This window comes from Melospiza georgiana, chromosome 7 (assembly GCF_028018845.1).
Source record: "Melospiza georgiana isolate bMelGeo1 chromosome 7, bMelGeo1.pri, whole genome shotgun sequence".
Classification (NCBI taxonomy): Eukaryota; Metazoa; Chordata; class Aves; order Passeriformes; family Passerellidae; genus Melospiza; species Melospiza georgiana.
Genome location: NC_080436.1, coordinates 5,785,407 through 5,808,564, shown reverse-complemented (window position 1 = coordinate 5,808,564; position 23,158 = coordinate 5,785,407). Strand labels below are relative to the sequence as shown.

At 49.0% G+C, this 23,158-nt stretch overlaps 1 protein-coding gene across 1 annotated transcript; it reads left to right on the top strand.

The window, feature by feature from the left end:
* The first annotated feature begins 1,189 nt into the window (after window positions 1–1,189).
* On the top strand, window positions 1,190–22,295 carry ATIC (5-aminoimidazole-4-carboxamide ribonucleotide formyltransferase/IMP cyclohydrolase). Its single transcript, XM_058028202.1, has 16 exons — window positions 1,190–1,297; window positions 1,762–1,888; window positions 3,025–3,101; window positions 4,046–4,112; window positions 6,401–6,489; window positions 8,322–8,473; window positions 8,606–8,762; window positions 9,916–10,041; window positions 10,134–10,241; window positions 11,406–11,491; window positions 12,666–12,755; window positions 14,398–14,526; window positions 15,774–15,866; window positions 20,201–20,383; window positions 21,335–21,490; window positions 22,002–22,295. Exons 1-16 carry the CDS (start codon window positions 1,276–1,278, stop codon window positions 22,119–22,121), a joined length of 1,782 nt encoding a protein of 593 aa, XP_057884185.1. The 5' UTR covers window positions 1,190–1,275; the 3' UTR covers window positions 22,122–22,295.
* The last annotated feature ends 863 nt before the right edge of the window (window positions 22,296–23,158 follow it).

Genomic DNA, 23,158 nt, shown 5'->3' with positions numbered 1-23,158 from the left:
CTCTGAGCAGTAATTTATTGCTGCTTGTCACTAGCTGCTACTGAGAGTAACACACACACTGGGTTTATTCAGTATATTTGGTATTTCTGGCTTGACTCTTCCTCACACAGACAATACTGCCCAAGCCCAGAGACTCACAAATCACAACAGCCAAGTGCCTGGGCCTTCCAGCTGCACTTTGTACTTCCCACCTTTTTGCCTGCAAGAGCTAAAAATTCCCGTTTATTCCTTCTTTTGTAATGCCAGTGGAGAGCTTAATGCAGCCTGAGTGCTCTGGGAGCTGCAGGTGTGCAGTGAGCCCCTGTGTGGCCGATGACAATGTGACAGAAGTAGGCAGGGATGCCTCGGGGGCCTGCCCGTGCTGACAGAATTCCCCATTCAATATTACCGGGTGGGGCCAGGGCTTGTGCTGCAAATGAACAGCAGAGCTCTCTATGTACAGAGCACTGCTGTCCCAGTGCTGCAGCTAAACCCTGCTGGGTGTACAGGGGCAAAACAGAGATTTTAACCACTTAAAGCCAACAAGTTCAGTCAGCATCGCCTGTGACCCACAGGGAAAACAAACAAAGCTCTTCTGCAAGGAGTATCTGGAAATTTGGGGGGGAAAAGCTCCCCTTAGGGAGACAAATAGAAAATAAATAAAGAAAAGCATCACTTTGCTATTTGCAAATGATTTTTTTACCTCAGACTTGGCAAACGAGGGTTTTGCCTCTGCCCGTGTGGAAGTTCTGCGGGAGGACTTTCCAGAGATGAAACTCCTGTCAGTGCTCCTGGAAAAATGAATGATCCTTACTGCACCACCTTCCACTGTGAAGGGTTATTGCCTCACCTGCCCCTCACTTTTCACCTGTGCACCAAGCTGGGTGTCCCAGCACCGAACATTCTGTATGTGTGTGTGTGTGTGTGTGCACATACAAGTACCTCTGTGTGGGTGCGGTACATCCATGGCAAAGCACACAGATACACGAGTGTGTGTGCGTATGTCTGTGTGTCTGATGCCGTGCACACACACGCCCTGAGCACATGTGCAGCGGGAACACCCGCTCGCCCACACGTGGCCCACGGAACATCCTCACCCTCCATGGCACCTCACCCCGAGGACACGCGTGTGTCCCAAAACACACATGCCCGCCACCGCCGCCTCCCTCCATTCCCCGCCCCGCCCGGGCCGCCCCCTCCGCCTCCCGCCCCCGTGCGCCCAAATCCCGCCGGGCCGCCGCTGCTCGTCCTTTCCTTTCCCTTCCTCCGCGCCCTCCTGCACCCACCGACGGCGCCATGGCCGCGCGGCAGCAGCTCGGTAACGCGGGGCGGGCGATGGCGGCGGGAGGGTAGCCCTGAGGGGTGTGGGGGGGCGCCCTGCCGCCGCAATGGCCGCCGGCTTGGCTCGGCTCGGCTCGGCTGGGCTCGGCAGCGCGGCCCCGGAAGGCGCCTCAGCGCTGGTTCCCGCGCAGGGTGCCGAGGGCGGGCGGGCACTGATCGTGTCCCCCGGGCCGGGTGTCCCTTCTTCCCGGTGCACCGATTGCCGCGGGAAGGCGCTGAGGCGATCGGGCCCGCGCCCTGCGGCCGTGGCCTCCCTGAGGGGCGGCTTCTCCCCTGAGGGGAACCGCGAGGCTCTGGTGCTGCTCCCCGTCCCCTCCCCAGGCACCTGGCCCCGCGTAAACTCCTAAACTACGCAGCTCCTAAGCTACGCTGAATTTACTCGCTCAATCCTGCTGTTTTCTCCGTTAAAACTCAACCACTCGTGCTCTTCCCGCCTGCCAGCTTTACTCAGCGTCTCTGACAAGACCAACCTGGTGGAGTTTGCGAAGAGCCTGAACGCGCTCGGCCTGGGTTTGATTGCCTCCGGAGGAACGGCCAAGTCCCTCAGGGATGCTGGCTTGCCGGTCAGGTACACACACACCCCTGTACACCGCCAAAAATGCTCTTCTGGGCCCTGAGGCTGCTTAAATTGTTTTCTCTGTGAACAAAAATGAGTGAAAACTGGTCTGAAAGGAGTCTTCCCTTCAAAAACAACGACAAAAAAAGAAAACCCTACCCCAAAGTAAACTTCAGAACCTTTTTGTCTGCATATCTGTTGGCTGAGGTGGATTACCGTGAGGAGCTTTTTGTTGGCATTCCTTGTCTGCCTTGAACCAACTTTATTTCCATGGGACAATCAGTTACCTTGATTTTCATAATCTGCCCTGAGTGCTGCTCCTCACAGCCAGGTGAAGCTGATCTTTGCTTGTTCCTGGGACAGCACTGATGTGTTAAGAACATGTTGAAGCTCACTGGAGTTCACTGGTCACAAATAATTTTCCCAGCACAATTCACTTAATGCAGACAGAGACTAAAGGCTCTAAGTTGCACATCCACTGTTGGAAAAAGGTCATGTGCAGTCACTGGCTGGTTTAGCCCATGATTCTGGGGAAATTTGTTCGGGTTTCTTCCATGCTGTTATTACAAAAAAAAAAAAGCCAAAACAGCTCTGGCCAAATAAAAAAGGGTTTTAGTGCAGTGATGAAAAAAAGTCAATTATTTGGCAGGGCAGGTGGCTGTGACTCTGTTTCTGCTCCCTGTGAGCACAGTGGTTGGCCCCTGGGACACATCAGCACAAATCTACATCACCTCCAGAGCTCACTGCTACCCAGCCCTTGGTTGTGTCTCCAACTTATTTCTTTGGCTGTGCTGTCAGTGAAGCCTGAAGCAAATGATGCTTCCCTCATTATTGTTATTACCACCCTAAATAGTCACAAGGAGTGGTGAAACTAAGCTGGGAGGACGAGCACCTCCTCATGGCCTTCCATTTTCTATGTAAACCATTCTGATTTGGGGTTTGCTTATCTTGGTGATTGCAGTGTGTTCAAGCTGTACTGCTTAGTTGGGTGTGACCCATGAACTCCATTTCCATCCATGGGAAAAGCAGTTGTTGCCCCTTTGCCATAGGGGGGTTTTGTAGTGAAATCCATACATTTTCTTTGGGCTGGGTCATTCAGCCTCTACATAAAGCCAGAATGGCACATGTGCTGTTTTCCCCTTGGGCAGGGATGTCTCAGACCTGACAGGCTTCCCTGAGATGCTGGGTGGGCGTGTGAAAACCCTTCATCCTGCAGTCCATGCTGGTAAGTTTCTGCTAATGCATCTTTCACTCTAAAAGAGGGCAGGAAGGGTGGGAAGAGGAGGTGACAGATGCCTTTTCTAAGGGTTGTGTGGAAGAACCAAGTACCAGGAGCAGAAGGAGAGGTGAAAAGCCACGGGGTGAAGTGCAGGGTGGCTGAATTGGCTCCTTGTTGCAATGCTGGCATGTCTGCAGTTAGCAGAGCTCTCTCCCTGGGGCTATAAGTAACAGAGCTTCTCTGTGAATGCCTCTGCAGAGTCAGCTGCACAGAGTTTAACTGTGGGTGGGTCTGCTGTGCAGCACAACAACACAGCAGTGTAGGCTTTAGGGGTGATTCCTGCATGCTCTGATGTTCTCAGAGGGAAGGATCTCTGATATCTGCTCTGCCTGCACATTGATCCATCTGCTCTTCCCTCTCCTGTTGCTGTGCTTGGGGTACCTCAAGTGGAACCTCAAGCCCATGAGGGCTGGAGACAATCTCCTGTGATCCTGAACACAGGACTGTGCTGCTCCTCACACTGTGCCAGCCTGTCACCCTCATGTTTCTCTGAGTTCTAGACCCCACCAGCCACCTGCACTGCCCATCCTCTCTTGCTTCCCTTGTCTCACAGGGCAGGTGCCCTTTTCCTCTCCCCTGAAGTCCCTGATGATGGTTTCAGTGTTTGAAGGGTAGCAACTGAGTGCTTAGAAAGTTGTTGAGGTTGCTGCTCAGTATTTGGAGTACTTTAGGATTTAGCATTCCACCTGTTAGCATGGAATTTAAACAGCCAAAGACTGTAAAGTGGAATAAAGGAGCAGGGCTGAGGGTGCTGTCTGAACTAAAATGAAAAAGTTAAGCTAGAAAGGCTGAGGAAAAAAGCACAGTCTGAAGGGAGATGTTGCATTAAAAACCTGGTGGTTATTAGTTAGTTCTTTTTTTAATAAAGATGCACTGTTTTCTTTAACTAGGCATCTTGGCTCGCAATATTCCAGAGGATAATGCTGATATGAAGAAACAGGATTTCAGCCTTGTAAGGTAAATGTTGATGGATGTGATGCAATCCATCAGTAATCAAAAACCAACAGCAGAGTCCAGTCAACACCAAGGAAGGGGAGCAGTAGGAATTGTGACCTCTGCACACCAGCAGATCTGCAGTCTCCTTTCTTTGCCCTGGCAGGACAAACTGTATATTTAAAAACATAATTTTCTACAGGATCATCTTCTCCACTTGTAGTAAGAGAAAGCTGAAACAAGAAAGTTATATTGTGATCTCCACAGGGAGCTCAGAGGTCTGAATTCCTGCTGGTTCCCTGGGAAATCTGACACGTTACACTCAGTCAGTGTAGGGCCACATTACACGTGCTGCAGAGTTGATTTCAGTGCTTTTGAAGCTGCCTCATCTTCCCTCAGGTTGGTTCCACGTGTCTGATCAGATGGCAATTCCTGATTTTGAAATGCTTGCTTAGTAAATATACCCTTTGATATTTGCATAATGTTTACTGAGTTTCAACACATAAATAAAGAATAGACACGGAAAATGGGTCAGGAACACTGCATTTGTTCAGACAGAAAACACACAGATAAGAGACAGAAAACTTCAACTTTGAGAGCCACCTTGGGAGCAAGTGAGCTGCATCCAGAAGCTGAAGTAACAGAGTTTGCTACTTTGCACTAATGTAGCAAAGTTTAGGGTGCTTTTTTCAGTTTTTGTTAGAATGTGTTTACTTAGTTCAGTCACACAGAGCAGCTGGGGGCTGTGTGTAACTAAGTGGTGTTAACATCCAGCTACTGCTTGTGAATAACCAGTTTTACATCAGGGAGTAGCTCCTGGTTCAGAAGCAAATGGCTGAGCTGGACATAGCAAATTGCAGGTGTAGCCAGGGTGGGAGGTACAGTACAACTGTGGGCCAGAATGCATCTGGAGTTTTTAAAATTACTGTTAGAAACTGATGGATGGATTTCTGGGCTGAATTGGAAAACCTGAAATTTAAAACCACAGGAATCCTCTTAGATGGCTCAGCAGTGGTGGCTCTTCAGAGCCTGCTGCATATTAAAGCAGGCTCTGCTGAATTGCAGGGGGAATAACGTGCCCTTACATCAGTGACTTATGGTGCACTTGCAGCCAGACTGGTAATTTGGATTCAGGTTCTCTTGCAAAAAGCAGAAGTAGCTGATCCTCAGCAGGACTGCCTTTGCATAGTTGCATAAAATTTGCATATCCAAGTCAGTGAAGGAAAGCCTGATATTGATTTGCACAAATAAAAGCCTTAGCAGTGTTAAAGCCAACAGGTTCCTGATGGTTTGCAACAGGTCAGGAGCACGAATGGATCAGGGGGAAGGGGGCATCAGAAACACAAGAGACAATAAAAGACATTGTAGGAAATTTAGTGACATGGGGGAGGTTTCTGAAATACATACTGGAAGCTTCTCATCCCTTCTGCTGGAGTTCACAGGGAGTGGGAACAAAGGAATGTTGTGAGTTGGACACAGGGGTACTCATCACGGCAGTTCTATGCCATGCTGAGCACGCCTTGGAGTTCTGTACCTTCATGGGCACAGATCAAGAGAGTAAATTAATTCTCTTGGATTAAAAACCCTGCTTGTGAAGGTCAGAACAAATCCCTCCTCTCACTGCAGTTCCTGTGGCTCTGGTAGGATGGGACAGGCAAGTTATTATTACATCATGCTTGCTGGAATACAGACCTGCTTCTAGATCAGATGGAAAAAGTAATTCCAGTAAGGTCCAGTCTTAGCTTGAGAGGGAAAAGTCGATTTTCTCCTCCACTTTCATGTGCTACAGAAGCTTTATGGCATTTGGGCTGCACACTCAGGTTTCATATATTGTTGGTATTTTAAAAGTCCACAAGGTGACATGTAGGTCATTTTCTGCTCTTGGAAAAGTTGTGCAAAATTAGATTGTACTTTGTTTGCAATGGATCTTTCTTGGGTGCTTACACTCTTTGGAGAATTGGTGGATGCCCCCTTTCAGTATTGCTGAGAGCCCATTTTGAAGTCCTTTGGAATGGCTCAGGTTGGGCACCAAAATCACTAAACATTTATATTCAGGCATATGTATTTAAAGAAGCTTTTCCTTCAGTCTGGTTGCTGCAAACTGTGGCTCTGACACTGCTTGATACACAGAATTCAGCTGAATGTTTTAATGCACTGTACCATCACTTGCCCTTGGGCTGAGCACCACTCTTGGCCACAGGATTTTATCTGAGAGACAAGACCATGAAATTACTGGTGATATCTTGTGCTTGCCAAGCCCAGTTTGGCACTTTGACTTCTTGCTGACTTACCCAGTTTTCCTCAATTCTCAGAGTTGTAGTGTGCAACCTGTACCCCTTTGTGAAGACCGTGTCTTCTCCTGGTGTGACTGTCCAGGATGCAGTGGAAAAGATTGATATTGGTAAGTTGAAGGGAAAGTAAAGAAGGGAAAATCTGCTTTCCAGACAGACTCTTTGCTTCTGAACTCTGAGTGGTCTCAGCTGTTCTCTTTTTGTTTGGTGTTCTTTGCACACCTGTAAAGGAAGTCTGCTCAGGAGCTGCAAGGAGCAGGCTGAAGGCATAGCTGGGTAAGCCTCGTTGCTTTTAAGCAATTAAAGTGTCCATAACAGGCTGGCAAGGCATGCACTGCCCTAAAAAAGGAGCCTGAGGGCTGTGCTAGGAAAGGCCAGGTGGTCCATGCTTCCTGCTGAAACACAAAGAACAGACTAAACCTCTTTTACAGCTTGACAATGTAATAGAAATTTTAAAAAAACGTGAGCTTTGGAGAGCAGAGCTGAGCCACTGGAAGTGCTCTGAGGATGAGTGAGAACTTCACTGCAGGAAGCCATTAGAAGGGAAGGGGTTGGTCTGAACATGTGGGAGAGTGCTCAGGACCTGAGCTGGGAAGCATGGACACCTGCTTTGGACATCAGCATGTTTTCTCCTGCTGCTGGTTATTAACCCCAAAGGCTTGCTGTGCCTTCACTGCAGCATCTCTGCTTGGCAGCCTGTGAACAGCACAGGCACAGTTCTGTGCCTTGTGCTGGGATGGGGATTGGATTTTCTTGCAGTACTTTAGTCCAAATGATGCCCAGCAGAGCTCTCTATTAAATGTTTTATGGAGTAATACTTGCTCTGCATGAAGCAATGCCAGCCTCTGCTTTTCCTTTGCAGCAGCCTGGTATCTTGTGTGATTTAAAGAGTTGCAATAGCAGTGCAGTCACACCAAAGGGAGAAGCATGGCGTTTTATCTGCCACAGAGGACCTGGGCAAGATTCATTATTATTTGCAGAGACATTTGGGAACCTCTGTTGTGTGGCAGCGTGGAAGCAAATCTTTCTGTGTGCACAGGATGATGGTTAGGCCATGTGTGGGGACAGCCATCTTCTTTTTCTTGCCCCACTTGCTCATCACAGCCCACATTCTGTTCTGGTGTCTGCCAAGCCCAGTCAGCGTTTGTGGGATCTCAGCACCTCAGGACTGAGGTGCAGAGTGACCAAGACCACCCTTGGGGGGCTCGGGAGTCCTGGAATGTTGCCAGAAGTGTCTGGTGGCTGGACTTTGATCCTGCACGGGAGACCACACCTGTATGAGGATGGGGGGATTTCACTGGGATAAATGGTGAAGGGATAAGTTAATTAGAGTGTGAGACACAGGGTTTAGGATTTCTGTACAGGGGGGTCTAAAGAAGTAAGGTGGAGGAATTGGGGCGTGTCCTGTCCTTCTTCTTCTTCTTGGCCTCCATCTTCTGTGGTGATGGTGGCACTTTGGGATTGGTCTTTACTAAAAGTGCACCGGTTAATAAGGGTAGAAGGTATTGGGGAAAAATGATAAATATTGTATACGTAACTTCGGGTATAAAGATAAGTGACCGCCCTGGGGGCTCTCAGTGTGCTCATGGCTGGCTGCTGTGCAGACCTCTGTTGGGCTGAGAGAAAATCTTTTAGATAAACAATTAATAAACACCGAGACCGAGAAAAGATCTGAAGTCTCGTCCTTTGAAGCGCCGGGCTGTCCAAGGCCACCCCGGGCCTTTCCAGGCCACCTAAACAGCCGAGAAACTGACAAGCATTGAGTCAAACCCAGCAGCTTTGAGCGTTTTGAAGAGCACTCTGCCCCCTCTCTGTGCTGAAGGGAGGGACACGTGGCACAAAGGAGCCGTGGTGCAGTCCCTTCCTGTCCCTGCCTGGCCTCACCTGCTGCCGGTGCTGTGTCCAGGAGGGAAGTGCTCCATGCCGTGCCCCTCTCTTGCAGGGGGAGTGGCCCTGCTGCGGGCAGCTGCCAAGAACCACGCCCGTGTGACAGTGCTGTGTGACCCTGCAGACTATGCTGCAGTGGCTAAAGAGATGGCAGCCTCCAGGGACAGGGACACTGCCATGGAAACCCGGCGCCTGCTGGCACTCAAGGTAGGTCACGCTTTGCTGCCGTGAAGAACCAGGCTAAACTTGTGTAGAAAGGGGTTCTGTACCCCTTTAAACACCAAATCCTCTGTGAGGTGATGTGTCTGAGTTGACAAGTGTCCCCTGTTGTGTCCCCAGGCCTTCACCCACACTGCTCAGTACGATGCAGCCATCTCTGACTACTTCAGGAAGGAGTACAGCAAGGGGGTGTCGCAGCTGCCCCTGAGGTACGGCATGAATCCTCACCAGAGTCCTGCTCAGCTCTACACCACGAGCCCCAAACTGCCCCTGACAGGTGAGCCCTCAGCTCTGCTGGCCTGGAGGGGGCTCTGGGAGAGCTGGGAATGGAGGTGCTTGGACAGGCCTTGGAAACTGGAACACCATCTTGCACCTTAGTGCAGGGGATGGCCAGCAGTGTCTTCACAGCTGCTTTATAACTGAGGGGCACTAACTTTGCAGTTCAAAGTTGAGCTGTATGGGACAGGAAAGCTGCTTTGTTGAGCCCCACAAGACCAATTGCAGCTCCTTGTTCTCTGCTCCTGTAGGATTGTGTGTCCAAGGTGCTGTGAACAGATTTATGTAGTGTACTTTCTATATGACATTAGATCCTGATTTTGCAAAGGAAAACCTTGTTATCCTTTTAAGATGCTTTTCTGCTTGCAATTTTCTTTGTTTAGTATCTTCCCTATTTTTTTGTGTCACTATTTACTCTGCCTAGAAACCAAGAAACCAAGCTGTTTTTCCCTAGGTTTGAACTGGCTTTGTTCTTTTTTTGGTCTTTCATTCTTTGGTGGATTTGAGCAGGGGGGGTTATTATTACCTTGGGTTTGTAGAATACTAGTTCCACTTGAAAATTTGGGATGGGTCTGCTGTGTCTCTGTGCCATTTTACAAGGGTGTGCCACTTGCCACAGCATTGTTGTAGTGAGGGAAAGTCTGGCTACTCTTGTTCTTGAGACTCCTTTCAATGTGTGCAGGATTGTCCTGCTGAATAAGCAGTGAAGCTTTGTGTTGCAGCATTTTCCCCTTTTCAGCTCTGGGACCTCTTAGGAAGCTTTTCCATTCCTGCACTGGAGGTTGATTTGCTTGCAAATCTGCCTCCCAGAATGGCAGCAGAGCAGTGCTATGCTCACTGCTCCTGAATCTGGATTATTGTTGAAATGATCTTTTGTCCTCCAGTCTCCTGAAATGCTCACAGTGCTGCCATGTCAGTACAAGCAGTTCTTTTCTCAGGACCAGAGCAAAACGTTTTGAGAGCTGCCTTTTAAACGGCCTTTACTCTTGGTGTGGATTTCTGGGCACTCCACCAGCTGCTGAGGAGCCAGGGTCATTGAACAAGAACAGTTTGCAGTGATTTGAGTGCTCTCTGGGGAAACCCTTTGTGCTGGCTCTCCAGGCTCTGGGGAGAGGCTTTGCCTGCTCTGACACGTCCATGTGCTGTGTTTGCAGTGGTGAACGGCTCCCCGGGCTTCATCAACCTCTGCGATGCCCTCAACGCCTGGCAGCTGGTGAAGGAGCTCAAGCAGGCGCTGGGCATCCCGGCCGCAGCCTCCTTCAAGCACGTCAGCCCCGCAGGTAGGCTGGGCTCTGCTCCCCGCCCCCGGCGTGTGGGCAGGCCCTGGGGCAGGCTCGGCAGCCCGAGTGCCCTGGCTCGTGTTTCCCGCTAGGTGCTGCTGTTGGAGTTCCGCTCAGCGAGGAGGAGGCCCACGTGTGCATGGTGCACGACCTGCACAAGAGCCTGACGCCCCTGGCCTCTGCCTACGCCCGCAGCAGAGGTGAGGGCTCCAGAGAACCGCAGCAAACCTGAGCAGCATCCTCAGCTCTTGCCCTGCTCCTCCCTGGGCACCACACTCCTCCTCCAGAGGGGGTTTCTCCAGAAGGGTCTTCCTGACTGCCTATCAGAAGTTGCTTTCCAAGAGAGCAGCCCTTGTGTACGGTTTCAAAGAGATAAAACCACTTTGGATTCTGTTCCTTGATGAATATAGAAGACCATTTAAATTTGTACACACACACACACACATTTATATGTATATATATGAGGCTTTGACTAAAGGACCTGGATAAACAGCACTGCTGGTAGCACATTCAGCATTGGGCTGCTCAGGAATGTTTAACTTGAGTAGAGATGTTTCTGTCTGCTATTTGATGGGGTTTTTAAAAATGCTTTTCTACTGCAGAGCTCACCAAAAAAAGCTAAAAAAAGTAAACAAAACCAGCTTCCTCTGCTTAGCTGAGATATTTTGCTACATCTCTCATTTTCCATGGCATTCCTAGAAAATCTGCAGAGATTACAAAAAACAAGGCAGACTTGATAAGGAGCACGTTGGCTTGGGTTCATTTTTCACAGACCACCTTTGAATGTTGCTTTCACAAAACCATTGCATGATTGCCAGAAAAATAAACCCTTAGAATGGCAGGGACAGAAGAATTGACCTTGCTGAGTAGTGGAGCATTTCTGATAGGAATTGATGTCACCTTAGCTATGCCATTAAATAGAAAATACTTATTTTAAAACAGAAGAAGAAAAAATTTGCCACATTTCTGGATCTGCTTTCTTGCAGGAAAAGCCAGGTGGGAGCATAGCCATCTAAAAGCTTTCCTCTTTTTCCAACTGTCTCCCATCTAAAATCTTTCTGTGTGATCCTTGCCTCTCCTTGTCCTCCTGCCACCAAGGGTTCAGCTGGAGGTAGTCATTACAGAGTTAGAGCTTTGACAGAGGCAGTGAAGAAGGAAGAATATCTGAACTATGGGAATATATAAAGGTCCATGTGTTTGAGGTAGGATTTTTCATCCTTGTTGCTTTTATGGCCTCTTTTTGGTTATTTTTGCTGTGGGATTAAGTTCCTAGCTGTCACAGCAATTGACTGGACTGTAGGAGTGGAGAGTTTTCTTTGTCTGGTGCTGAAGTGTGACAGATGAGTGAAATGAGGATTTTTCAGGTGCTGATCGGATGTCCTCCTTTGGTGACTTCATTGCTCTCTCTGATGTCTGTGACGTGCCTACTGCCAAGATCATCTCCAGAGAGGTCAGTGACAGCAGCACATCACTCCAGGCTATCCAGGAGAATCATTTCAGATGCAGCCATGGCTCTGTGACAGCCTTTTTGTTGGAAATTGACCCATTTTACCAGGAGGACTTTTACTGGGCCATTTCTGTCATCATCCTCTGATCTGGAGTGCAGAATTTACACCAGTCTTTTTTCTTTTTTTTCTTTTTTCCCTACCAATTATCACCTGGCTGTGTGCTGGAGCCTGTGAAACAGCAGAGCTAGCAATGCTGCTTTCCAGGAGATGATTGCAAACCTCTGGAAAGGAGCCCTGCTTAGGCTGTCACAAATATTTGGCTGAGCAGCTGTCAGGGGAGAAAAGAAGGGCTGGAATGCTGATGGCCAGCCCCTTGCCCAAGGCAGGAATTTGGAAATAGGTTGCTACCTGCCACTTAAATGTAGGCTCAGCCACTTCCCAGGCTGTGCTTTTTCCTTAGAATCACAGAATCTTCTAGGTTTGGAGCAGCCTGCTCTAGTCTCTGTCCACAACAGGAGGATGGAGTGAGGTGGCCTTTTCCAAACCAAACCATTCTGTGATTTCCTGATGCCAAACAAATGAGAGAGCATATTCAGCTGCTTTGTGAGGGTAACTTTTGGTACAGTGCTGCTGAAAATTAAAAAACTCTCACCCACACTGTAAGGCACAAATGTGGAAGTTGTGTATGGCTTCATGGCACTGATGAATGTAAACTCTCAGTTTCCATGCTCTTAACAGCTCTTTTTCCAGGGTGTTTGCTTCCCCAGGAGTATCACTGTTGAAATAAGGATTGACTGGATTTTAAGCCACGTTTTCCATTAGGGCTGAGAAGTGGGGATGTCATGGTCAAGCTGTTTCCCCCTGGAGGAAGATATTAGGAGGAGGATATTAGTTATTAGCTCCATTCTGATTAGAGGGATGTAGGGTGCTTTGTACTCACTTCTGCCAAGAGCTCACAATGCTCTGCTGGTTTTTGTTTCCAGCACTGAGGCCCACACTGTAACAGTGTTTTTACTGTTGTAGGATACACACAGACTGTAACAGTGTTTTTACTGTTGTAGGATACACACAGACCCCAAGAGAGGTGTGTTCAGTGCAGGAAAAGGCTGGTGCAGCTTTAGCTTAGCCCATGTTCCATTTTTCTCCTGTGGAAGCTGAAATCTCTGTGTGTTGCAGGTGTCTGATGGTGTGGTGGCTCCTGGCTATGAGGAAGAAGCTCTCAAAATCCTTTCCAAAAAGAAGAATGGTGCTTACTGTGTGCTCCAGGTTTGTACCCCTGCTCCAGTCAGGGATGAAGCTGGAAACACAGACACTTTGGACCTTTACATGCTGTGCTCAAGTCAGTGTCAGGTTCCCTTCCTGGTTCCTGCAGTGATTGTTGGGATTCCAAATTCAGTTTTGTTGAACATGACTCATGGATCACAGATTGCTGTCAGGGCCTATTTCTGCTGCCTCTGAGAGACAAATGAGCAGAGAACTTCACTGTAGCATCACAAAAAGAAAATCCAAGGCTTAGCTGAGGTTGCAATTGTAGTGTAGCTGCCAGGGGAGCTGGAGAAGATGGCTCAGGAGCTTCAGGCAAGAAGGAATGGAATTGCAGACAGTCTTGGCAGCTGATTACCTCCTGGAATTCAATTAACTTCTCAAGGATGAGGTCTTATTGTGAAGCCTGTGTCTTCAGGGCTGAATGCAGAGCAAAGCTAAGGAAAGTTGGTCTGAAACATTTCAGTGAATTAGGCAAACCACATAAAGCATGTGCACCCTCCTATTTAGAGCTGGTCACTTTAGTCTGGGTTGTTTCCTGTCTGAAACCTCAGCTAGGGCCCCCAAAATTCTGAGTAAGGCCATGCATGGGTGGACCTGAGTGCAGCATCACAGTTCCAGTTAACCTGATCCCTGGGCTGGTGTAAATTAATAATTGTGCTTCCAGCTGGGGTGGAGATGTGCCCCAGGAGTGCAGCTCTGGAAAAAATCCCATTCACTGTTCTGGATGCCACAGAGGGCTGGGAGTTGTGGCTTGAGGCAGGTAGGAAGCAGCTCCAAATTCACTGTCCTTGCATGCCACAGAGGGCTGGGAGTTGTAGCTTGAGGCAGGTAGGAAGCAGCTCCAAATTCACTGTCCTTAGATGCCACAGAGAGCTGGGAGCTGTACCTTGAGGCAGGTAGGAAGCAGCTCCAAATTCACTGTTCTGGATGCCACAGAGGGCTGGGCAGGTAGGAAGCAGCTCCAAATTCACTGTTCTGGATGCCACAGAGGGCTGGGCAGGTAGGAAGCAGCTCCAAATTCACTGTTCTGGATGCCACAGAGGGCTGGGAGCTGTAGCTTGAGGCAGGTAGGAAGCAGCTCCAAATTCACTGTCCTTGGATGCCACAGAGGGCTGGGAGCTGTACCTTGAGGCAGGTAGGAAGCAGCTCCAAATTCACTGTTCTGGATGCCACAGAGGGCTGGGAGCTGTAGCTTGAGGCAGGTAGGAAGCAGCTCCAAATTCACTGTTCTGGATGCCACAGAGGGCTGGGCAGGTAGGAAGCAGCTCCAAATTCACTGTTCTGGATGCCACAGAGGGCTGGGAGCTGTGGCTTGAGGAGGTAGGAAGCAGCTCCAAATTCACTGTTCTGGATGCCACAGAGGGCTGGGCAGGTAGGAAGCAGCTCCAAATTCACTGTCCTTGGATGCCACAGAGGGCTGGGAGTTGTGGCTTGAGGCAGGTAGGAAGCAGCTCCAAATTCACTGTTCTGGGTGCCACAGAGGGCTGGGAGCTGTACCTTGAGGCAGGTAGGAAGCAGCTCCAGATATTCCTGCCTTCCTCTGGAAGGCTCTGTGTGTGTGTGCATGTTTTCCCCTCTGTGAGGACTGGGAGAGTGCAGGTTTTGGTGCAGAAGTGTTCACTGGGCTCTCTGTGGCTTTCAGATGGATCCCCACTACGAGCCCGACGACCTGGAGGTGCGCACCCTCTACGGGCTGAACCTGATGCAGAAGAGGAACAACGCCGTCATCGACCGCTCGCTGTTCAAGAACATTGTCACCAAGAACAAAAACGTGAGTGAGGGGGATGAGTGAGCTTAAACACACCTGCAGTGAATGAGCTGCTGTGCCTTCATCAGGGAGTTTACCACAAGAGCTCCTAAATTATTTTAGTGAGGTTTAACTGGCTCTTAGTAAACAATGCAGCAGACTTTCTGCACCTCATATACTTGAGTAAATCAAGATGGCTTTGCTTTGTTTTGATTCCTTGGATAAATAAGAGGAGCTGGAGCTTTCCCATTATCTCAGGCTACCACAATATTTGTAAATGCTCTTTGTAAACAAGAAGCTACCATGTGCAATTTTTTTATGGTGAGACAGCCATGTGCTAAGGATCCGTCACAGCTCCTGACTCATTGTTTAGCTCACCCTTTTGTGTGCATGGTGTTGTATAAACTCTGGCCTGGCTGCTATTGCTCAGCAATTAGAGCCCACATCACCAGAAAGTTCTCAGTGATTTCTTTGTCTCTGTTTTTTTAATGAGAATGAGATCAGACATTAATGAGCACACAATTAGTCATGGGCTCAGAAGCGAGTTCAGATATTGAGGTAATAAAAATCGCTTTTCTAAATTAGGAATGGAAAACTTAAAAATAATACAGATTTTGGGAGCTGCTCTAATTGTTGTGGTCCTGGTTTTTGCCTGTGAGCACAGCTGATGACAGTGAATGCAGAGGAGTTCTCAGGCTGAAGGCCAGTGATGTGTGGTGGTGTCTCAGGACAAGGGAAGAGATGGGAATCTTGACTCCATGTTTCAGAAGGCTGATTTTTTTTTATGATATATATTATATTAAAAGAAAATGATATATTAAAACTATATTAAAGAAATAGAAGAAAGAATTTCATCAGAAGGCTTGAAAAGAATAGAAAGAATAGAATGATAATAAAATCTTGTGACTGCTCACAGCCTTGACACAGGTGGCTGTCATTGGTCATCAAGTAAAAACAATTTCACATGATAGGCAAACAGTTCTCTAAATCGCATTCCAAAGCAGCAAAACATGGAGAAGCTGAAGCTTTCAGCTTCTCAAGAGAAAAGATCTTAATGCAAAGATTTTTCATAAAATATGTCAGTGACAGTGATGGAACCCACTGAGATTGAGTCTTACCCTGAGAGTTGGAAGACCAATCATTTATGGATTTCAATCCAAACAAAACTAGCTGGTAACTGACCACACCAGGGTGTTCCTAGCTCCTTGTTTTCCCTGTGTGTGGGTGCAGCAGGGCTGTCAGGGGGTGCTGACAGGGCTGCTCTGTTCCAGCTGCCCGAGGCCGCTGTGCGGGACCTGATCGTGGCCAGCATCGCTGTCAAGTACACCCAGTCCAACTCGGTCTGCTACGCCAAGGATGGCCAGGTAGGAGCTGCAGCAGGGCTGCCCCACCCCCTGCCCACAGGAAAACCCTCCTGCACCTGGGCAGCTGCTGGGCAGGGCCAGAGGAGCTGCCCTGTGCAGAGCAGCTGCTTCTCAAGAGGCTGCTTCAAAACCTCGCTGCTGTTTGTTCATGGTCGTGGCAGGGCTGGCTCTTTCATTGGTGGGGTTGGAAAAGCTCTTACATGCTTCTGCACTGTGGCCTTGAGTCATTTCTGTCTAACTACTCTGTTCTTTCACATCATTTTTCTCAGAGTGTGTTGTAGTCTATGTAGAGCCCTTAGGAAATGACAGTAGGTTTCTCAGCTGGATTCTGACTGCCCAAATGCTTCTTTGTTTTCACTTTTTCCTTAGGAAGATGGGATATGCTTTCTTCTTCTCATTCCTCTGGGATAACAAAAATCTTCTGTTTTCCCTGGTTGTATTTTTTTAAAAAGCTGATGATGGATGTTGGAATTCAGAGGGGCATTATCAAATGTGTAATTGAGATTATGAATCATATGGTCACACAGTGGTTTTGGGCTAGAAAGGACCTTAAAGCTCATCCCATTCCACTCCTTGCCACAGGCAGGGACACCTTCCACTATCCCAGGGTGCTCCAAGCCCTGTCCAGCCTGGCCTGGAATAATTCCAGGGATGGGGCAGCCACAGCTTCTCTGGGCAGCCTGTGCTAGGGCCTCACCACCCTCAGAGGGAAGAATTTCTTTCTAATATCTAACCTAAACTTCCCTTCTTTCAGTTTGAATCTTGAATTTTAAAAAAAAGTCAGTTCTTTCCTAGTCATCACCAGGTGCTCAGCCTAAATAATTTATCTAAAAATCGGTGTAAAGGTATTGAAAGTTGTATTGTTACCCAGCAGATCATTCTTGTAATGGTGCTGTTTAGCTGGCTCTTTGCTCTCCATGGAAGGTTTTCAGTAGGCCTGGATTAGTACAGAAGAAAAATATACAGAATGCTTTTGAGCTTTGGTACATTATATATCAGCAAAATGGATCAAAGAGTGAAGCCCACAGGTAGAGACTGAGACTGAGCTGCAGTGCTCTCCTGCACTGGCACTGATGTGTGTTTGTCAGGCTGTTGGTACAGCCTGAAAAGGCTGCAGTGCTGGTCCTGTGCTCTGTGGTTCCTCACAAGATGTCTCTGGGGATCCAGCATTTGTCTTTTATTCTGCTTTATGTTGGGTTTCTTTTTGCTTCACTTTCAAATGATTGTCTGCACTCAGCAGTGTTAGATCCCATAGCCCCAGAACAAAGGTGTCCCTGTCTTTGCTCCTTTCCCCTCATCACAGCAGCAATTTCCAGTTTCCCTGGAGCTTTTGCAAGTCTGGTGCTGCAGCTGTTTGCAGAGGGTGTGTGGTAATGGATGTGCCATATGGAGGGGAGCAGGGACAGGGAATCCCTGGGCAGGCAGGGATTCAGCTGGCTGGGCTGCACAGGGGGCTTGCAGATTTTCATGTGGAAAATCCCCACATTTCACCTTCCACATGGCTGCTCTTCATCTGCTCCTCCAGGATCTGATCTGCTTTGGGCTACACCTGGGAAGTCCAGCTTGCTTTCAGTCTCATTGTTTTTGGTTTTCCAGGATCTAGCAATCATGCAATGGTTTGTTGTTTTTTTTTGGTATTTCAGCCTCACAGCATCCCTACGAAATGGGGATACCTTGGAAAGCTCTGGTGTGTGAGACATCAGCCCCTCCAGCAAGGTGGCTGTGTTAGTACATTCCAGCAGTGTGGAGTGGGAAGCATTCCTGGAGCTGAGTGTCACTTCATTTGCAGGAAGCCAGCTGTCACTAATTGCAATAAACACTTGCACTTGTTCTGGCTGCCTTTCAGCTTGTAGCATGTTGATTTACACTTGCTTTAATGACACCATCATGTTTTAAATTAGCAATTTAAAATTATTCTTCCTTTATTCTCTGTACACTAGCATAAAACAAACCTGTTAATTTACCTTATGCTTTCCCAGTGACTTCCCTGTTTTGTTTGTCTTCCCAATGGTCAAGTCCTTTATTAGATTTTTATATTTCCAGGTGTCTTAAGGGTTTTTGTTTTCATTCATTAGCCTGGGTAAATCTGAGTAAACCCAGAGCAGTCTGGATCATTTTGCAAGAATCCTTTGGGCATTATCCATCTCATCCACTCTGTGCTATTGCACAGCATTCCAGCTGTGGAGTGTGTTTGACTCTCCTGTGAACCAAAGTGTTTCTAGTCAAGTAATTCTTAATTTTCACCCAATCTTTTTTCTATTAAGTGATAGATTTATTATTTTTTTTCTACTCACCATTTGCTGCTGTCTCCTTTCACTGCTCACACTTCATGGGCTCTGCTTAAGCACTTTTGGATCCCCAGGAGATTAGGCTCTGAAAGAAACATAATTAATTTTTGTGTAGGAAAGGGGGGCAATGGCTCCTTAGTGGAGGATTTTGAGGTTTTGGCTGTGTTTTTGTGGGGGAAGGGCACCGTGTGGGGCAGGGAGTGATGAGGTGTAGGAAGAAGGATTTTATAAAGTGAAAAGGGCAGGGAATTGGTACAGGCCAGTGTGAGGGGAGATGCAGGTACAAGTCTCAAGGTTGTGTTATCAAGCAGAAAAGCTAAAACCTCCTGATTTCCCTTCTCTAGACCAGAAATTCCAGGCTGGATTGAGAAAATCTTCCCCAGAAATGTTCCATCAAAACCTGTGCTTTCAAAAAAAGGCAAAACAATGGCTTGAGCCAGTGTTACAGATAAAGCTCTGCAGATGTGGGCATGCTTGTGAGGAATTCACAGGCTGCATCACTTTGATCAGCTGAAGTACAAAGTCCCTGCCATTTTGGAGTTGTTGAATACAAGCCAAAATTTAGTTACTGATCTCTTGATAAAATTTAGGTCACAGAAAAAGTGAAATACTTTGAGTGGCTCACAGAGGAAAGGAAAAGGCTTTTTCAGAAAGGTTCTGGGATGCTGACAGGTAGCAGGAGTTATTCCTGCACATCCACCTCATTCCATCAGAGGAGTGCCAGGCACAGCTCACAAGGACCTGATGGAGACTGAGACACCATTCTGGCTGGGAAAGGACACAGGACATCCCAAGCATTAGAAACCTGGGGATGTTCCATGGGATTTTGGCCCCAGCTCCTCTGGGTCCAGGCTCCCTTGGAAGTGGAAGTGGGTGGGTTGAGAGCAGAGTCTGGACATCAGCAGTGTTTGTCAGGGCCAAGGTGCCACTAAACTGTAAGAAACTTTGTGTCTGTCCAGTGTTTGTGGTACCAGCAATATCCCTGTGGGTTTATTACACACTGGTGACTTCAGTTATGGCTGAGCAGACTATATCTGATAGCAGCCCAAGCCTTTCATTTGCTCCTTGGGGGAACAGGATCCAGCAGAATGTTTTACGGTTCTGGTAAGAGGTGAAGTCACCGTGTCTTGATGAATGGGAAGACAAATGAGTCATTCCTTTGAGGGCAGCCTGCAGCTTATGGCTTTACCATCTGTCCCTGGCTGAGCTGGGAACTCTGAGGCACTGGCCAACACCTCAAGCCTCAGCATCATGTCTCTGGAGAACAGTCTGGGGAGCAGCTCAGCTGTGGCTGAGCAGGAAGTGATGGGAGAGACTTGTTTCCTGTCACCTCTCCAGACTGGAATGGCAGCAGTTCTCCATAGGACTCACAGGATGGACAGAAGTTTCTAACCCAAGTCTGACATCCCTGATGGCTGGGCCTGGCTGCAGGAGCTGAGCCAGTGCTGTATTTTCATAGCAGCTTCCTTGAGATAAAACCACTGTGTGGATTTTGCTTATCTGTTAGAGATCAAGCACAAGTGCTGTTGATTAGGGTTAGCAGCAGCCATTTCAGAAAGCCTGGATTCTGGCACATGGCAGCACAGGAGATGTGTGGTAGAGAATCCATGGATGTAACAGCATTCCTGAGTGAGCAGTGGGTTTACTTCTTTAGCAGCCTTGCCAGACAAACTGCACCTCTCAGCTGATGTGGTTAAGCTTGTGTCTAAGCAGAAAGATGATGGTGTTTGTGTGACCTGGGCTCAGGCATTAACACTGTCCAGAAGAGGCTGGAAAAGAAACCACGATTGTGTCCCTCTCCTGAGGTTAAAGCTTTGACTCTGATGCTGGGGCAGTGTTATTTAGAAGGGTGAAATCACATCAGCGTTTGAGGGTGACTGTCAGCTCCAAAGAGCTGTACAAGCCAGCAGTGCCGACAGCTGGCCCTGTAGCCAGTTTACAGGATCAGGAACGCAGGCATTCCCCCGCTCCTCACCCACCCTTTCCCTGCCTGGGTGAGGAGGAGCAGCTGCCCTGGGGCAGCTCTGAGCCTGTGCTGTGCTGCAGGTGATCGGGATCGGCGCGGGGCAGCAGTCCCGCATCCACTGCACGCGCCTGGCGGGGGACAAGGCCAACAACTGGTGGCTGCGGCACCACCCGCGCGTGCTGGCCATGCGCTTCAAGGGCGGCGTCAAGAGGGCCGAGATCTCCAACGCCATCGACCAGTACGTCACCGACACCATCGGAGAGGTGAGGGCACCACAGCGCCTGCCACGCCAGCCCCTGTGCCAGTTGGGGGTTGGAATGGGTGACTCCAGGGCTGGGGTATCCTGGGCACAGGATGGTGATCCATCCCCTAAGGTCATGTACTGCATCCTGGGCACAGGATGGTGATTCGTCCCCCAAGGTGATTTACTGCATCCTGGGCACAGGGTGGTGATCAATCCCCCAGGGTCATTCACTGCATCCCAGGCACAGGACAGTGATCCATCCCCCAGGGTCATTTACTGGCCCCATGGCAAAGTGTCCTCATTTGCCTCTCCCATACTGCACCCACAGCCCTGGTGCCCCACTGAGCACCTTGGCTTCACCTCCTGGCTCTTCCCAGCAGTGAGGATGGGCTAAAGCTCCAGCTGATGTTCCAGTTCTCCCTGCCCTGTCACTGGCTCCTCCTCACACAGAGCTGTTGGTTTGTGTGGCACTTTGGATTCTCAGAATCCAGATTCTGACCTTCCCGTTACGGGCCATAGTGAGACAACAACATAGTATGTCCTTTTTAAGTATCAAAAGCCAAGAGCTGGATTAGGGACCTTGTGAATCACCTAGTGAGCAGTTGCTTGTTTAAAGGGGTAAGAACTGGATCAGTTGCTGTTTTAGAAGGTTAATCATGAACTGAGCTGCTGTTAAGTCATCTACCAGATGCCTGCTGGCATTTATGGAGCAGCACACTGCAGGCAGAGGAAATTCAGGAGGGAGAAGAGGAATCCCTCAGGTCCTGTGGTGAGAGAGGGAAGGAGTTTAAAGGATGCAGAAATAACTGATGGTGGTGATGTGTTTAAACCCTGTGGTATGAAGTTCCCAGCAGCAGCAGAGTCATGGAGCACAAATCCTGGGATCAGAGGGAGGCCATCACTCATCCCCCTGGCAGGGAACAGTGGGAGCTGTGTGCTCTGGGGCTGAGCTGGTTTCTCGTGCCTGCAGGATGAGGACCTGGTGAAGTGGCAGGCCCTGTTTGAAGAGGTGCCCAAGCAGCTGACAGAAGCAGAGAAGAAGCAGTGGATTGCCAAGCTCTCTGCTGTGTCCCTCAGCTCTGATGCCTTCTTCCCTTTTAGGGATAACGTCGACAGAGCCAAGCGGGTAAGGCTGGGGGTGGCTCCAGGGGAAATGGGGTTGGCACCAGGGGAAATGGGGTTGGCTCCAGGAGGCTGAGGGTGGCTCCAGGGGAATGGGGTTGGCTCCAGGAGGCTGAGGGTGGCTCCAGAGGAATGGTTGTGCAGCCCGAGCTTGTCCTTTTCATTGTGTGTGCACTGCTGAGCAAAATGCCTGCACTAGGAGAGCAGAGCCTGGGAAGGATGTTCCTGGTGGTTACAGCTCTCACATGGACAGTAATTATCCAGTCACTGCTCATTTTGTTGATTTGGGATGAATAGAGGATTAAAGTTTATTAAACCATTTAGGAATATCAAGCCAAGGCCTGTTGCTTCCAGAGCAACCATTTTAGGTTCTCTCTGAGCAGCAGAGAACTTCCTGCTCCCTTAAGGAGCATCTTTGGGACTGGAAGCCTTTGTTTAGTAGGATGTGGATAAAAAACTGGGACTGCCAGCTCCTTCTGAGGGGGATTTTGTGTTTCCATGCCCTGTGTGTGCAGAGTGGAGTGCAGTTCATCGCTGCCCCCTCGGGCTCGGCTGCCGACGACGTCGTGATCGAGGCCTGCAACGAGCTGGGGATCACCCTCATCCACACCAACCTCCGGCTGTTCCACCACTGAGCCCTCTGGGCACAGCCTCACCAGCAGCCACGTGGCTGTACTGCTCTACTGGGAGGCTCCTGCAGCCTGGGAAGGGGCCTTTCCCCTTGTTCAGGGAGAAGGAAGAGGTACAACTTGGCTTCCAGCGTAGAAAATCAGTGTCTTTTGCAAATAAACGTACAGTTGTTAGCTGCCTGCTGGCTGTGTGGTCTCTGTCCCCCAAATTCTGTGTCCTCAGGAAAAAGGGTTAGTTTGGAGGTAGGTTTTATGGTCCACACTCTACAAATTCAGTAGAGGGCCTGTGGAATGGTGTGAAAGCCTGGCTTCTGCTCAGCTTCTCATGGAACTGATAAAGATGAGCATTGTCCTGAACTAAGTGGAGTTGGTGGGGTTTTTTGGGTCGGCAGGTACTTCTAAACCATTGTCCTCTTCCCTGGGAGGAGAGGGGAGCAGCTCCTTTGCAGGAGGCACTGTGGGGTTTGGTGCTCTGAACCCTGCCCTAGACTCTGCTTTGGCAGTGCTACTTTGCTTTCTCCAAGGTAGAAGAGCCACTGACAGGCCTGTCCCCTTACTGGGAGCACAGCAGAGTTCACAGGCTGGAAGGGGAAAGTGTCTGGAGCCACTTCTCTTCTCTGCTGTCTGCAGTTTGCATTAAGCACATTTGAACATAAGTCTGGGAAAAAGCAGAGTGAGAATGTGGAGCACAGTGAGAGAAGTGCAGGAGGAGCCCAGACACAGTTTTGCTGGCAGTCACTGTGCCTGTTCCAAAGGGATTTTCTCTTTTTGGTTCCATTTTATAAAATCTGTTCAGTTTTGCCCAGGAGCAGCCCAGAGTTTTTCAAGGAACACTTCTGTGGGCTCAGCTCTCAGCTGGTGCAGAGCAGGGAGTGGGCACGTGTGCCCTTGGCTCAAGCAGGGCTGCCCAGGTGGGAGATGGACCTGGGAGAGGGGAAATCTGGGGGTGCTGCTGACTTGCTGTGACTGTGACCATCCATGGCTTTTGTTTTACCTGAGTGTCTGATCCAGACTGGTTCAAATGGAGCACAGCAGAGACACTT

Coding starts and splice junctions, on each gene's coding strand:
- ATIC (XM_058028202.1), top strand. CDS start 1,276: ATGGCCGCGCGGCAGCAGCTCG. Junction 14,527..15,773: donor TTGTCACCAAGAACAAAAAC/GTGAGTGAGGGG, acceptor GCTCTGTTCCAG/CTGCCCGAGGCCGCTGTGCG. Junction 21,491..22,001: donor ACGTCGACAGAGCCAAGCGG/GTAAGGCTGGGG, acceptor CTGTGTGTGCAG/AGTGGAGTGCAGTTCATCGC.